A 14,901-nucleotide genomic window follows, 5' to 3' on the forward strand; every position below is an offset into this window, starting at 1 on the left:
GTTGTACCTCTCGAGGAAAAATTCCAAAAGATATATTTAAAATGATGTAAATATGTACTTAAACGACTAATAAATGTCTCAGTTAGACAATATAAACTTACAATAAATATGAACATCAAACGACAAAGATAAATAACAATAATAAAAAAATATTTTAATATAAATAAAGATATACTAAAAAATAAAATTGATTGATATAAAAACAAGTCGTCCACTTCATAGAGTGCTTCCATAGTTTTTAATGGGTCTTTTAAATAGCAAACGAATAGTGAAGAGTGAAGACGTATCGCTGAATGGTTAAATTGTATGAGAATCGAAGTATTTTTCAAAGTTTATTAGGCATAGGATTAGAGAAAAATAAATAAATGCTATCAACCAATCAATTTTAACTATTTCTTTTAATCTGTCTAAAATTGGACGAAAGACCATTTCTTTCCCTTTCAAGCACGAACTTTGCCATCTGCAATGTCTTCCTCCAGCTCAACGGTGAGCTGACGACCTCCTTGCATACTTGCGGCGGAGACGAAGACTATTGCAATGTCAAAGGTTGGAGAAACCTAAGGGACAACGGGAACACAACCGGTTGGGCTGCCAATTAAATCTTTTTGAATTAACAGTATAAAATAATATTATTAATATTATTTTACTGTCATGCCGATGCCCAATAGCAAATTAAATTCGATGGTTGAACAGCTTGGAATTTAATATTATCTTATATGAAGATAAATTAAAAATATATATATTATCTCAATTTTCAGGCGTCAAAAGGATATTAAATGTTAGCATCAAATGATCTCCAAATGAGCAACTGGAACACATCTGGTTAGGTTGCCAATCAAATCTTTTTGGACGAACGAGTAAGAGCTTAACAATTTATATCGGTATTTTAAATTTTAATTAAGTTTGATATTTAATTTCCATATGAAATATTATGATTTTAATATCATCTTATATAAAAAAAATTAAAAAAAATATTATCTCAATTTAAGGTATCAAGAAATATTAAATATTGATATAAAAATACCAAACATGCTTTAGAAGACACATTGTCTACTTTTTCTATGCGCGCCGTATATTTTACAGTGTTGAAATTAACGATATCACCGCATCTAGCAGAGGGCACCAAATGAAGTCATCCTTCCCTTGATGATTTAGTAAATGAGAGTCGCTCAGTTGATTTTTTTTTTTTTCCCCAACATCCTTTTGACAATAGTTATGCTTCCTAGAAAATAAAGCACTCTGGACAACAAGGAGAAGTTACCAGCTTGAGGTCATCATTTAATTTATTAAAATTGATACTGTATAATCAACTAAATCCGAGAGCATGTTCCGTGTCTATTTGGGTTGTTATTTATTTTATTCACACCGTTCAATTTCAACTACCAAAATATCAAACCATGCAAGCTAATGACCTACTACTGACCGTGCGTGCTAAATGACTCTCTACCGGTTACCACGGGGAAGGATTAATCTTCCCAGAGGCATATATTTTTGATGAAAACTTTTCCACCCTTAATTATTTAAGGGTTGGATATAAGCTGATCTTCTGTAAAGTAAAAGATGTAGGTTATCTCTCTTCATATATCTTAGGGATAGATGGTAAGAGATGTCTGAGGTAAATATAATCATCTTACCTTTTAATATAATATATTTTATTTATTGTAATAAAAGATAATTATGTTCATTTCAAGTATCCTTGAATTATATAAAGAGAAATAAATCATAGGTCTCCATTATAGTAGCATCCCATGAGGACAAGTATGTCCTGTTTTATGCAATCAAGTTGGCTAGCTTCAATTTAGAGATTCTCTATAAGGTTGGCAACTTCTATGGAAATACAATTCAAATTCATTGTTTCTTGAAACATCGGGGATAGAAACAACATAAGTCCATTTGAGCAATTAAACAAAATGTCATTATATCAATCGATGGAATCATTTAGGTGCAGTAGATAAAATGAAGTAGCATTCAGTTATACCAAACTGAGACCATTCAGTTATATAATTGCTTTCTCGTGTACTCATCATCATGTTAGTTTGTTGTCAATTTTGCAGCTAGAGAAATATACCAATTTATACATAGAATTGATGGCTTTTACGATAGAACAAACTAAAATTTCAGACAGTAGCCTATTGACACCAAGAATGAAACAATGAACACTACTAATTGAGAAACTGTTGAAGAAGAGAATTGTTTCCATCCGCTCTTTCAGCGAAGAAGGGCTAGAAAAGGGGGTTCTGCGGGTTCAATAAAACAATCGTAAAACAAAGAACAGGGAAAGAAGGTTCTTCCCCTTTTTTGTGAGGAAAAGACAAGCAAGAACGAGGAGAGATCGAAAACATGGGATGCAAGAGTTATAGTAGGAATAAAAAGTGAAATTATTGACATTCATCCATCCTTCACCAGATCTAGGCAGGCCGAAAACGAAGCATAAATCCAAATCTGCATTCATCCTTCCAAATCAACAAATACATTTTAAACGGAAAAAGGAGATTGAAGAGATCTCCAAATTGATTTTTGAATGATTCAATAAACAATCGAAGCTCGCGCTCATAAAGAGAACAATATCTAAGATCCATGGAGGAAAACTTGAAATCTTCAATTTGATTAGAAAAATTAATCATGTTTGTGAAACAACCGTAATATAACCCTAGTTCTCGTCGAGAAGATATAGTAGTGTTATCAGCGAGTTATTACCTAATCTCATGGCAACAGATGGCCTGATGCTCCATTGGGCTTTCCTTCTCCATCGCAGCGACCACCGCCGCCCATCATCTTTCTAAACTCCTCGAAATTGACGCTTCCGTCGCCGTCAGAGTCGATGGATCGGATCATCCGCGTGCAGTCCGTCATCGAGCATTTCTCCCCCAGGCTCCTCAGCACGCGATGGAGCTCCTCCACCGATATAAGACCGTCATTGTTGAGATCGTACATTCGGAAGGCATCCCTGAGCTCCGCCTCCGCGGTGTCGCGGGAGGCGTTGAGGTGGAAGGCGACGAACTCCTGGAAGTCAACGAATCCATCGCGGTCCGTGTCCATCTCGGCAATCATGTCGCGGATCTCGTCCGGAGAGGGATCGGAGCCCAGTGCGCGGAGGACGGCAGCGAGCTCCGAGGCGGAGATCCGCCCGTCAGAATCGGAGTCGAAGCGGGCAAACACCTTCTCCAGCTCATCCATCCGATGCAAGCCAACGGAGGGGGAGCGCGACGGCGACAGGGACGACAACGACGCCGGGGTCTTCGCCATTGGAGAGAAGCGACGAAGCATTCCAGGCCTGAATCCCCACTTTCGATTTATATATATAGAAAGTGGTCCCCGCAGTATTGATTGCGATTTGCGAAAAAAAGTGAAAGGTATTATAAAATAAGATAAATATGTAAATTATTTTTTTTCCATCAATATGCCGCAGATATAGAAATATCACGGAGCGTTTTATTTTTACCTAAACTAATTTTATAAATTATTCGCCGAACGCAATTTTTTTTATAATTTCTGAAACACGTTCTAAATTAGCCCATTAGTTTTTTTTCCTTATCGATGATTTTTTTCCCCCGAAAGTATTTACGGATTAATTTACAATTAATGTAATATAAAAAGAAATCGAAAGGTCATTTTTCTTTTATCATAGGGGCATTCGTTTTTTAGTTTATTATAAAAGGACATTTCACGGAGCGTTTTATTTTTTCCTAAAGTAATTTTATAAATTATTTTCCAAACACAATTTCTTTTTTATAATTTCTGAAACACGTTCTAAATTAGCCCATTAGTTTTTTTCCCCCGAAAATATTTACGGATTAATTTACAATTAATGTAATATAAAAAAAATCAAAAAGTTATTTTTCTTTTATCATAGGACGTTCGTTTTTTAGTTTATTATAAAAGGACATTTCACCCCTAGTTAATTTATACTTTTGCCCCCTAATTTACTGTTTATCTGAGATTTGAGCTGTTTTCATACCGATTCAAGTAACAACCAATATATTTCGAACTCCATCGTTCCATTTTTCACCGTCTTCATAGATGAACTCCATCGTTGCCATCTCACCTCGCCTGTCTATCGCTATTCATTTGTAGTGTGTTCCTTCATGTATATACTCATATTCTATTATCTATCTTTTGATTATCTATTACTGTCTCGTCTTATTATTTAGGGTTTAGATTTTAATATCAGTTTAATTTTCATTTGAGTTCCCGAACATCTTTCTCCTCCATCCAAATGTCATTGTTGTATCAGATATAACGTTGTAGTAGTTATAAAATCATAGCTGTTACAACGTTTTTGTTTGTGGTCCTATCGTGTTATAGCAACTATGAAATCTAATTGTTACAACGTTATGGTATAACCATGTTATGGTAGTTACGATTTGATAGCTATTTCAACGTTCTAGTCAGCACCTTATAGTAGTTACAATTTCATAACTGCTACAATATTTTAGTTTTAACATGTTGTACCAGCTACCGAATCATAACTGCTACAATGTTCTGGTCAGCACGTTGTAGCAACTCCAATTTTGTAGTTGTTACAATGTTCTGGTTTAATCACATTGTAGCAGCTACCGAATTATAGCTACTACAACATGGTTAAATTAGAACATTGTAACAGCTACAATTTAATAACTACTACAACATGACTCTACAACGTAGTTAAATTGGAAATTTATAACAGTTACGAAATCATAGTTACTATAACATGGTGGTCAAAACTAGCTGAAATATCATTTTATTGTTCAAACTAACATTGTAATGTATCACCAAGATATTAAGTATTTGTTTATAGAATTGAATGACGTCTAGTGCTTCAATCTCCATAGAAGGTCTACTTCTCGTGCATATTGTAAGAAAATACAGTGAAAAAGTAATTTCCCCAATTTAAGCCGTTCATGTTATCATTACAACCAAATGACTGACAGATGGAGTTGATAAGTAGAAGTTCATTTGTTTGAGCCCTACATAATGCAAACAACAAAGGCCTTGTATAAAATATATTTGACAATTGAGACTATCATGTTAAGTGTTTCATTTTTCAAAATCAAAATATTAGATTAATAAGAAATGATATTGCATTGATTTGAAGACTTCCATACCATGGTTATGATGTTCTTTTGCATTAGGATATTGCCTCTACCCCACTCTACATTCAACATTTCATGGATCAGAAGTGTTCAAAGAATGAAGTAGAGAATAAGCTAATCAATATCAGCAAACAATTATCTCCTAAATTTGATCTTTTTTTATCAACTTGTTATTTTGTATTTTTTTTATATGTGTGTGTATTTACTACTACTTGCAATATATCTAGATTATCAATAAAATCACTACTTGATTATGTAGATGACTTTGAAAATTTAGATATATATAATTGGTGTAAGGATTTATATTACTATATCACCCCATATATGGAGTGCATTGGTGTGATGCTCTCACAAGACCCAAGCTACCAGACCTTGAGGGAAATCAAACTTCAATGCTGAAAGGATTTGCACACCTATTTATTATAATTTGTTAAATTTTACTATAACTTCATTGATTCAAAATTTATAATCATATTTAAAAATCAATACATTTTTTATTTAGGTCCTTTATTTAATGTAATGTAATTTTTTAATTATTAATATTATTTAATGATAATTTATAAATTTAAATTTTATTTTACATAAAATAAAATATAATAAAAAATTGATGGAGCTTATAAAGGAGTTGGTTAAAAGCTTTGAAGAGATATGTAAAAATTTTGTTTTTTATTGCGGCGATTGAAAGAGCATTTAGAGAGCTTCTATCACTATGACTATGATGCCTTTAGTCAATGTCATAATGTTATTGTTTTTTAAAACGTATGGATTAAAAGGTTTTTTCACTCATTTTTCGTCCCATCTTGTCAGATTCGACTCACTTTGGTCCGACCCGCACCATTTCGGATCGCGGGTCGGATCGTGGCTCTGCATTTCCAACCCGTTCTCGGGCTATTATTTCATCCCATGGAGGATAGACGGCGACGTTGGCCGGCGGCCGTGTTGTGGTGGCTGCGATGTCCAAGATAGAGCTGAAGCTTTCCCGTCCCAGCCGCGTCTACCACCCCGGAGTTAGTAATCTCTCTTTCTTCACCTCCTCGGTTTTCATTATCGTTATCACAGATTCTTTCTCTTTGCTTCTATCCAGGAATTGATCCAGGGCAAGATCGTTACTGCGCTCTCTGCTCCCATCTCATATCAGAAGATCCTAGTCACTGCCACTGGAACCGTCAATATTCAGGTGGAAAGAACTTGATCTCTTCTCTGGTTCCTAGTTCTCTAGTCGGAGTCGAATTGGGTTGTACTAACCCTTTTCCTGTGCAAAAGGTTCGTCAGGGTGTCACGGGCGTGATTGACTCTCTCTACGGTGTCGTCAAGCCCATACGCATCCTGTGAGCCTCCTCTCATCTACGTATGCATCTTTTTATAATCCTTCTTGTTTGTGGATCAATATGGCCATTCTTGTTGCCGATGAGAAATCTGGTATATTGTCTTAATTATATTTAGCGTATTCACTTGGAGCTTAAGAATGTATACTTCTACACAAAAAGGACTTTAAAAGGACTTTTTGCTACAACAATATCAGCATGCAACTTTTCCCTTAGCTAATGTTAAGCTGATCCTTGGATTAAATTGCAAATAATTTTGTTTGCTGAACAGGAAAAAGTGTTTTGAAGTTGCAGCTTCTGCTGGAAAATTAGGTCCAGGTACAACAGAGGTAAGAATCTTTTGGGTTTATGATTTCAGTTTGTTAGAAAGAGTAGGCATTCACAACCCAGTCTTATATTTATTTGGTCTAGTTTCCCAATTTTTTTTAAAAAATGATGAACTAGGTAACACCGAATTTGGGGTGACCGGTCTGCCCCACGGAAGTTTTCCACCGGCCGCTAGAGTAAATTGAGAAGCACTTTCGCAGCCGACGGCTCAAAAGTTATGAGCCCTATTTGGAGGAAAAATCCTTACAAATGCACTATTGTTGGGGTCGAACCGCGTAGTTTCCCAATTTTTATATTGGTAGTTAGTTTAGAGTCTATAAATACATCAAGCATAAAGTGTAATCTTATTTGTGATAACCAAATAAGCGCCTGTATAATAAAAAATTACGAAAAAGTGTCCCTTTAGTTTTCTCCTGAAAATGCCTTTTTTATTTTTTTGCAGTGAAATTACCAAAACAGTGCCCCTTTGTTAATTCTCCTGAAAATGCTCTTGTTCTGATCTTTGCAACTCAGCTCGTGCTCTGAAAAGTCACATATATGCCCATCCCCTGATCAACTTTTAGAAGCTAAAGTTGAATATTTTAGGTATCCATTACTCCTAAAATAGATCATTTTACTCATTTAGGTGCAAGCTGATTTCTTTGCCATTTTTGAGAGCACAAGCTGATTTGATAATCATCTTACTGTGTGAGCATCACATATTTGTTCTATATTCAATTTTGATAATATAAAAATTCAAAATTTTAGGCATACAAGAGTCTAAAATAGGTCATTTTTTGCTCTAAGTTTGGACATAACCTTATTTGCAAAGCTTGTAGTCTAAAATTATATATTTTCACTGTATTTAACTTTGAGTAGGCCAAAATTCAACATTTTGGGCACCTAGAATCTCATGATAGGCCATTTTTGCTCTAGATTTGGGTGCACTCATTCGCAAATCAATTACTAATTGGCTTGCTCTCTGAAAATGCAAGTTTATCTTTTTTTTGAGTGAAAGTTGATTTGCAAAAAAAAGCCTAAAATGAAATATTTGCACCATATTTAACTTTGAGAAGGTAAAACTTAAAGGTTGAGTTTTAGACATTCAGATTGCATAATCATTTTTGTTGTAAATTTTGGTTGCAAGCTTATTTGATGTGTTATGAAATATTATTCTGTGCATTTTTTAGAATCAAGCTGATTTCAAATCAGCTTGTAGTCTTAACATCACATATGTTCACAATAATCAATTTTGGGAGGTAAAATTTTTAACATTTTAGGCATGTAGGAGTTCAAAATAGGTTATTTTTTTCTCTGAATTTGCATGCAACGATATGCAAATCAGTTTGTACACTAAATTTGAAGGGAATTACCACGGACAAGTGCATTTTCAGGGGAAGAGAAACTACGGCCACTTATAAAAACCTTGGCAAGGTCTATTCATTAGCTTCTCTCTTCCTAATTTAAAATGGTTAAAAGTTCACAAAATGTGCAATTCTTAGGTTTTCACACACGTCGATTAAAGAAGAAATGCTCTATTGTAGAATCTATAGAAATTATGCCAAGATAGAAGCAATATCTTTTCAGTATATTTATTCTTGTTAAGCTTATTGATGGAATGCAAAATTGCTTTCAAATGTTCAGATGCTGTGATTGCTTTTTAATTTCTCTTATCAAGCTTCTGTTGTCTTGTTTTGTTTTAAGATGCCATTCTCCTTTACATTGAGTCCTCAAGAAGATGAAACTGTTGCAACATTCTATGAGACATTTCATGGGGGAAATATTAGCATCCAGGTACTCTAGTTTTCATCCTTCAACTGAGCTTGCTTAACCTGCAAATAGGTTACCTGTTTAAACATGCTGCATATGTTTAACAAAGATTTATTCACTAGCTAAGCTAAATACATTACAAATCTGAGATACCTTCAATTTTACTTTTCTATCCATTTAGGAAAAGTAGCTTGTCTACTAGAAAAAATAAATAAAAAATAAAAATATAAAAAAATGTTGAACCCCAGGTAACACTGAACCTGCGGCGACCGTCCGGTTCTACGGAAGTTTCCTACCGGCCGCTAGGGTAAATCGGGAAGTGCTCGCGGTGGCCAACCCAGAAGCCCAGAATCCTGTGGTTGCGTGTCCCATTAGGAGGAAAAATCCTTGCAAATGCGTCGTAGTTGGCGATCGAACTGCAGGTGCCTGGGTAACAACTTGGCACCCTTCCATTACACCGTAGCCCCGGGGGCTAGCTTGTCTACTAAAGGTTACGTGCTAGTATGGATAGACATACCAAAGTTGGGTAAAAGTTTTTGAAATTGAATGCTTATGCCCAACATCCAAGATTTAAAGCTACGTAATGTTATTAAAAGGTCTTTGCATAACTGAAACACCTTGTGACAACCTGCATCATGCTCTGCCAAAGGCAAAGGTCTTAAGGAAAAAGGATAATAAAAATAATTTATACAAGTTAGATGGTTGATGCAAATTAGGAATCATATTTTAAACTTCCTAAGAGATTATTTTGGTCGATTAGGAGAATAAGATATTTTAGTCTTTCTGCCCCTTGTAATTTCCTTTCCTTTGTGGCATGACAGGCTTTCTTCTTTCTAGATTTCTTATATAGTTAGCATTTCCTTGGACTGCCTGCTTGATGTCTTCTTTGCCCCTATCTAGTGTGCCAAGAGTGGAAGATGCATGATATATATACACAATTGTTTGATGATGTATCATTATGAACATTTATATCTAAAATAAAATCCTATGGAACTTGCATTACCGGTTGTGCGGTACATATTTACTATCAGGGCTTGCATTTTGCACATAATGACCATGCTTGGTACACAATCATAACTCATTTTTCTAACTTTCAATTACTAGCTTCTTTTTCAATTCAGAATAACCACTTGTTGCCTCACTGAACATCCATTCAATCGATGGGATTGTTAATTTCTGATTCTTTTCCAAATAGTATCTTATAACAGCAGATGTAATGAGAGGTTACCTACATAAATCATTGTCCACTACATTGGAGTTCATAGTAGAAAATGATAAAGGTAAAAAGTTAACATCTTATGTTAGATTTAGCATTTGATCACCTTTCCTTTTATCTGATTAAAACATATGATTGCTTAGTAAACTGTTTCTTTTTCAGTGAATCTGTTGGTGTCACCTCCTCCGCCTGAATTTACTCGCTTTTACATGACTCAGGATACTCAAAAGCACCAACTGCTTCCTGAACTGCTTACCGGTCAATTTTCCTTTTTTTTTGTTCATGCTGTAGTTGTATATATTTTAGTTTTTTTAAAATGGAATCGTTCCATGTTATTATTATCTAAAAGAATTCTTAATAGTGAATTTGCTATTGTTCTAAGTGGGTTTCTAAGACTCATTTATTATGTCACATCTTGTTATGGTCAGTTCAAAACAAATTATAGAAGTCTGCCAATTGTGTATCAAAATGAATCGGAGTCTTGGACCACAATTTAGGACACAGCCAAATGAGTACAACTGTTGTCAAGCTTAGTCAAGGCCGAATGTGGCACAGTTTGGCTCAGTCAAGATGATTGTGTCTCGGGGATTGATACTCTTCCGGGTTTGTCTGGTTTGAAGGAGCAGTTTGGCCTGAAGTGGGTTGGGTCTTGAACAGATCTATTAATGTGCAATCTGAATTGCGGAGCTCCAACCTCTTGGTAGTAGACAATTAATTTAACTTGGTTCAGACATAGAATGAATTGCGGAGCTCCTTTAATAATATTAGCATTCTTACCCATCAGAGTTTATAATTTTTTATGTACGTACTATTTGTAATTGTTGCAACTTACAAATATAAAGATTATTTGTATTTTTTGTGTATTATGGCAGGTATACAGTATTTAGGATATGCTGGCAATTACTAATAATTTTATGATTATAATTATTGTCAAATGATTTCTTTAGAATGATTGCATATATATATATATATATATATATATATATATATATATATATATATAATTTGGCAAACTCACATGCACAAGGGGGCAGGGATCCTCTGGTCCCGGATCCCTGGACCAGTCGTGGTCCCTTATTCATTCATTGGTTGGATGGGTTGGATCCCACCTGTTTAACAGGTGGAGTCCAGTCCACCCACCCAATGAATGAATAGGGCCTCTTCTGATCCAGAATTTTCTGGACCAGAGGATCTGGCCTTTGCACAAGGTGACCACTTGGCTACGCCTTTTAAATTCTTGAGTCTAGTAGATGCCATTTTCATCCAACAAAGACAATTGTAACATACTTAGATCACTATGCTATTTTTCTTGAACAGGCCATTTTAAAATTACAGGACAAATTTTAACCCAGTCTTCTTTGAAGGATCCAATAACTGGTGACCTAACTGTGGAAACATCTTCAGTTCCTATAGAATCTATTGATGTACAGTTACTTCGAGTTGAATCTATTCTTGTAGGGGAGAAGATTATCACTGACACATCAGTTATCCAGACTACACAGGTATTGTCTGCAACTATGTTGTGAAATGTGTATGGTAACATCTGAGGATGAAAACATCTGCTGTATGTCAGATAGCAGATGGAGATATTTGTCGCTTGGTGACTTTGCCAATCTATGTCTTAATTCCTCGCTTGTTGGTGTGCCCTAGTTTGTCAGCTGGGTATGATTTTTTTTTCAATTATTTTTGCTTCCTTACGTTTGAATGGCACACTTGTTCTCTTGTATTCTCCTGTACGTCAAGATAACAAATGCTCATGTTTTTGGTCAACTATTGTATCATTCGCCCCTTTACTTGAACTATAAAGGGAATCAAAAGTGTGATTTGTCGTTTAGTTGCCTTTTTTATTTTCTTAATAATTACTGGAAAGTCAAGTATATCAAATGCTCACGCAGGAACATATCTAATACTATGTGCAGGTCATTTTCAATTGAGTTCCAGGTCTCCATTATCATCACCTTCCAGTCTCAACTATCCAAGCTATATCCTAAGTCTGACCTTAGAACTCCAATGCCATGGGTGAGCGTTATAAATAGCTATTTGTTCAACGTTGTATCAGTTTATTGAATATTGAATGAAGTTTTTGATACAGTTGGCAATGCTGACTTTACCCTTCAGAGTATTCCGAACATGATGCTGCGATATTCTTCTTGCTGCAAGTGTAGTGATTCTTTTTGTTAGTCCAATATTGTAACTGGTTGTGTCATAGGGGATCTTGGATGAACTTCATACGAGTAATGCCATATTATATGTTATAGGAAGTTGCTCGTCTTATTTTCTGCAGCTTATCCACAGGTTTGTTGTAACAATTCTGACGGCGTTTGCTCTTTAATGAAGCATAAATTTCTTTAAAAACAATACTAAAAGCTACACGAATATTATTGATGATGTGTATCAATTTAAAGTTTGCTGATATACTTTTTTTTGACGTGTTGATATAGTAAAATGTGACAAATAGAAATTTTGATTCCTTAGTGCTAGTTATCATTCCAGATTAATCTTCTGCGGAAGTTTTACATGGCTGTTTCAAAATTGCCATCATCTAGTAACATCTTTAGCTATTTAAAAGAATTTGTACAGTGCAATCATATTTATCAAGAAAAATTGTGTTCTAGCAAAGAATAATTCTATGCCAAAATTAGAGATAAAATGCATTGAAAATCTTGAAATTTGATAGCTTACATGCACAACTTACTTATGACTCTGCCAAAGTATAAGTATTTGTTACAATATGATATGTATAAGCTTCTTCAAATCAATCTAAAATCTTAAGCGTAAATATGTAATTACAATGTTAATTACATTAAGCAAGCAAAAGGCATCAGTTATCTTATACTGTAAAGTGTCGATTTACAGAGTGTATATTAGAGACAATACAAAACATGATCATGTAAATATAAATATCATATACTAAAATTTCTTATAAAGACGTATAAAACTGAATAGAGCCATCATCCCTGTAAAAAGGTCCAACGCTTCTTTCTCAAGTATTCCATCTGGAACTGTGAACTCTTTTTGAGTTTTTTTTATTCTCTCTTCTTAAAGAGTTCCACAGACACAAGTCACAATTTGAAAGGAGAAAAGCTACCCTGAAAGCTACGACTCAAGCAGTGTTCCATGAATCAAAAATATAAGAGAATTTTGGGCCATTTGAAAGGGAAAAGGTACGTAGTGCACTTTCCCCTGCTCCATCATCCCCCTAAATATATATTACCCAAAGAAACAGAGACATCCAGTTCGTTAACCTCACTATCTCTACGCGGCTATAAAGTTCCAACATTAGCTAGGCAAGTGCCTGTTGTTTTCACCTCTCTAGTGGCACACAACGAAATGGAGTCCCCCATAAGTACTCCTTGCTTCATGCCCTCTAACTAGTCGGAGAGTGCAAATTGATCTTCTCTCTTCGCCTCCTTCCCCGAGTAGATGCTTTAGATATCATGCATGATCTACGCAAGCCAACGCTATTACTGACATCATCACCGTCGACAGCACTCTTTAATTCGATCCATTTTGATCGATTCTGATTTTGGCTGTGGTGGAAGAGCATGATTGAGATGGGTGTTTGATTGGCAAAAGTGATATTAGTGATGATGATGACAAAGGCAAAGCCAGGCAAGGCAAGGCAACAAGGGGGACCAACTCGTGCGCATGTGCCCGGCCACCCAAGCCACTGCTATAGAATACATATATGCATGCATGCCCTACTGGTTCAGTAAACGTCGTCAGTCTTTTGGAAATACTCAAATGGAAATTAGTCATATTCATTGGTCAAAACATAAACATGGTTTAGAAACTTAGAATACAAATTAGTTTGATCTGATTTAGTGTTTAATGTGTGCGTATATCATCTAAATTAAATGTCTGTGTATGTTTTTTTGATTATTTTTATTGTTATTATTTTTTTGGAGTAATTAATTATATTGGAGCTTAGTGTGAATGGGCGAGCACTAGAGATGCATCTCAGACAGTGACGGCTAGTCAAGCCAAGTTAAGTTGTGGAAGAAGCACTGGGTGAGTGAGTGGCATTGGCCAGGCCTTTCATTTGGATTTTGGAGGAGCGTAGGCCCCGCTAGGATTGTAATTTGACCATCTTAGATTCAGTTTTATTAGCCTAATTAAATATTGCGAAGTTACACCACCACAATCCTGTTCCATTCTATTTCGTGAGTAATAAAGTACTCAAAGAAATAATTAAAACCCTACAATGGATGACATAAAAAAAACTTATTTTTTTAAAAAAAATTATATGATTAAATTCATTATAAAGTTATCTATAATTTATTTTTGGAGCTTGAATGTCAATAAAAAAACTAAAAAATCTTAATTTTTTATTTTTTTAATATCCAGCTATAAGAAAATAAATAAAAATAAAATAAAATGAGAACATCATCATTAGTTTTATTATTTATTTATTTTATTAATTTTCTTTGTATTTTAAATTATTTTTAAAACTTTAAAATTAAAAATAAATTTAGAAGATCATTTAATGACATAATTTTTTAAAAAAATTAATGTCAATTTTTGTATTGGATTCTTTAATATAACTAGCAATCATGCATAAAAAATTAATTTAATTTTTTATATCATATATTAAACTTGTACTTAATCTTAGTTAAAAGACGATATATTTTTTAATATCATTAGCCCAAGATATTTATAAAAAATTTTCTACTTATGATGTTTACAATATGTGGGACTAAAGAGAAATTAAACATGACAATCCATATTTTTTATATAAAGAATAATTAGAGAAAATTACTAATAGTTTTTAAAATTATTTTTAATATAAAAAAGGATATTAACATAATTTTATTTTGAACTTTGGTTTGAACTTCACCTAAATTAATTCGTAAAGGGTACATATGTTTAATAAAATAGTAAGATAATTAATTTTTTTTACCGATTCAATTCAATTTAATTTAGCTTAGTTTAAATATAAAAAAAATAATGTTTTATTTTAATTTAGCACTCAAAAGATAGAAATTAGTCTTTTAGAAAATCCAAACAACTGGGTGGGCGGTTTTGAAAAATGATGAAAAGATTTTCTATCTGATTTAATCGGGTGAAGCTCAAACTTAAACTAAAAATAATAAATAATGGATGAAATACTACTAGTTTAATGAATTATTCACTGTGAATATTTTTTGATGTATCCATTGATTGATGAAAAATTTTTATAAGGTTGGATTGATGATTGATTAGTCGGTTAGTC

General features: G+C 34.1%; 2 protein-coding genes across 3 annotated transcripts; one reads left to right on the forward strand and one right to left on the reverse strand.

Moving 5' to 3' along the window:
• Positions 1 to 2,072: 2,072 nt before the first annotated feature.
• On the reverse strand, positions 2,073 to 3,279 carry LOC121985503 (probable calcium-binding protein CML18). The gene is made up of 2 exons (XM_042539039.1): positions 2,698 to 3,279; positions 2,073 to 2,442 (listed from the first exon to the last, which is right to left on the reverse strand). Exon 1 carries the CDS (start codon positions 3,265 to 3,267, stop codon positions 2,704 to 2,706), a length of 564 nt encoding a protein of 187 aa, XP_042394973.1. The 5' UTR covers positions 3,268 to 3,279; the 3' UTR covers positions 2,073 to 2,442; positions 2,698 to 2,703.
• A 2,653-nt stretch (positions 3,280 to 5,932) lies between these two features.
• LOC121971176 (vacuolar protein sorting-associated protein 26C-like) lies at positions 5,933 to 12,047 on the forward strand. 2 transcript variants are annotated; one of them, XM_042522331.1, is made up of 12 exons: positions 5,933 to 6,079; positions 6,157 to 6,249; positions 6,336 to 6,400; positions 6,669 to 6,726; positions 8,408 to 8,497; positions 9,669 to 9,753; positions 9,852 to 9,947; positions 11,007 to 11,066; positions 11,148 to 11,191; positions 11,263 to 11,351; positions 11,609 to 11,708; positions 11,782 to 12,047. In XM_042522331.1, the coding sequence occupies exons 1-12, from the start codon at positions 6,026 to 6,028 to the stop codon at positions 11,821 to 11,823; spliced, it is 876 nt and encodes a 291-aa protein (XP_042378265.1). In that variant the 5' UTR covers positions 5,933 to 6,025; the 3' UTR covers positions 11,824 to 12,047. The 2 variants fall into 2 exon arrangements, with proteins under 2 accessions (XP_042378265.1, XP_042378259.1); XM_042522325.1 differs by having other exon boundaries at positions 11,007 to 11,191.
• Positions 12,048 to 14,901: the final 2,854 nt, after the last annotated feature.

This window comes from Zingiber officinale, chromosome 1B (genome assembly GCF_018446385.1).
Source record: "Zingiber officinale cultivar Zhangliang chromosome 1B, Zo_v1.1, whole genome shotgun sequence".
Taxonomy (NCBI): Eukaryota; Viridiplantae; Streptophyta; class Magnoliopsida; order Zingiberales; family Zingiberaceae; genus Zingiber; species Zingiber officinale.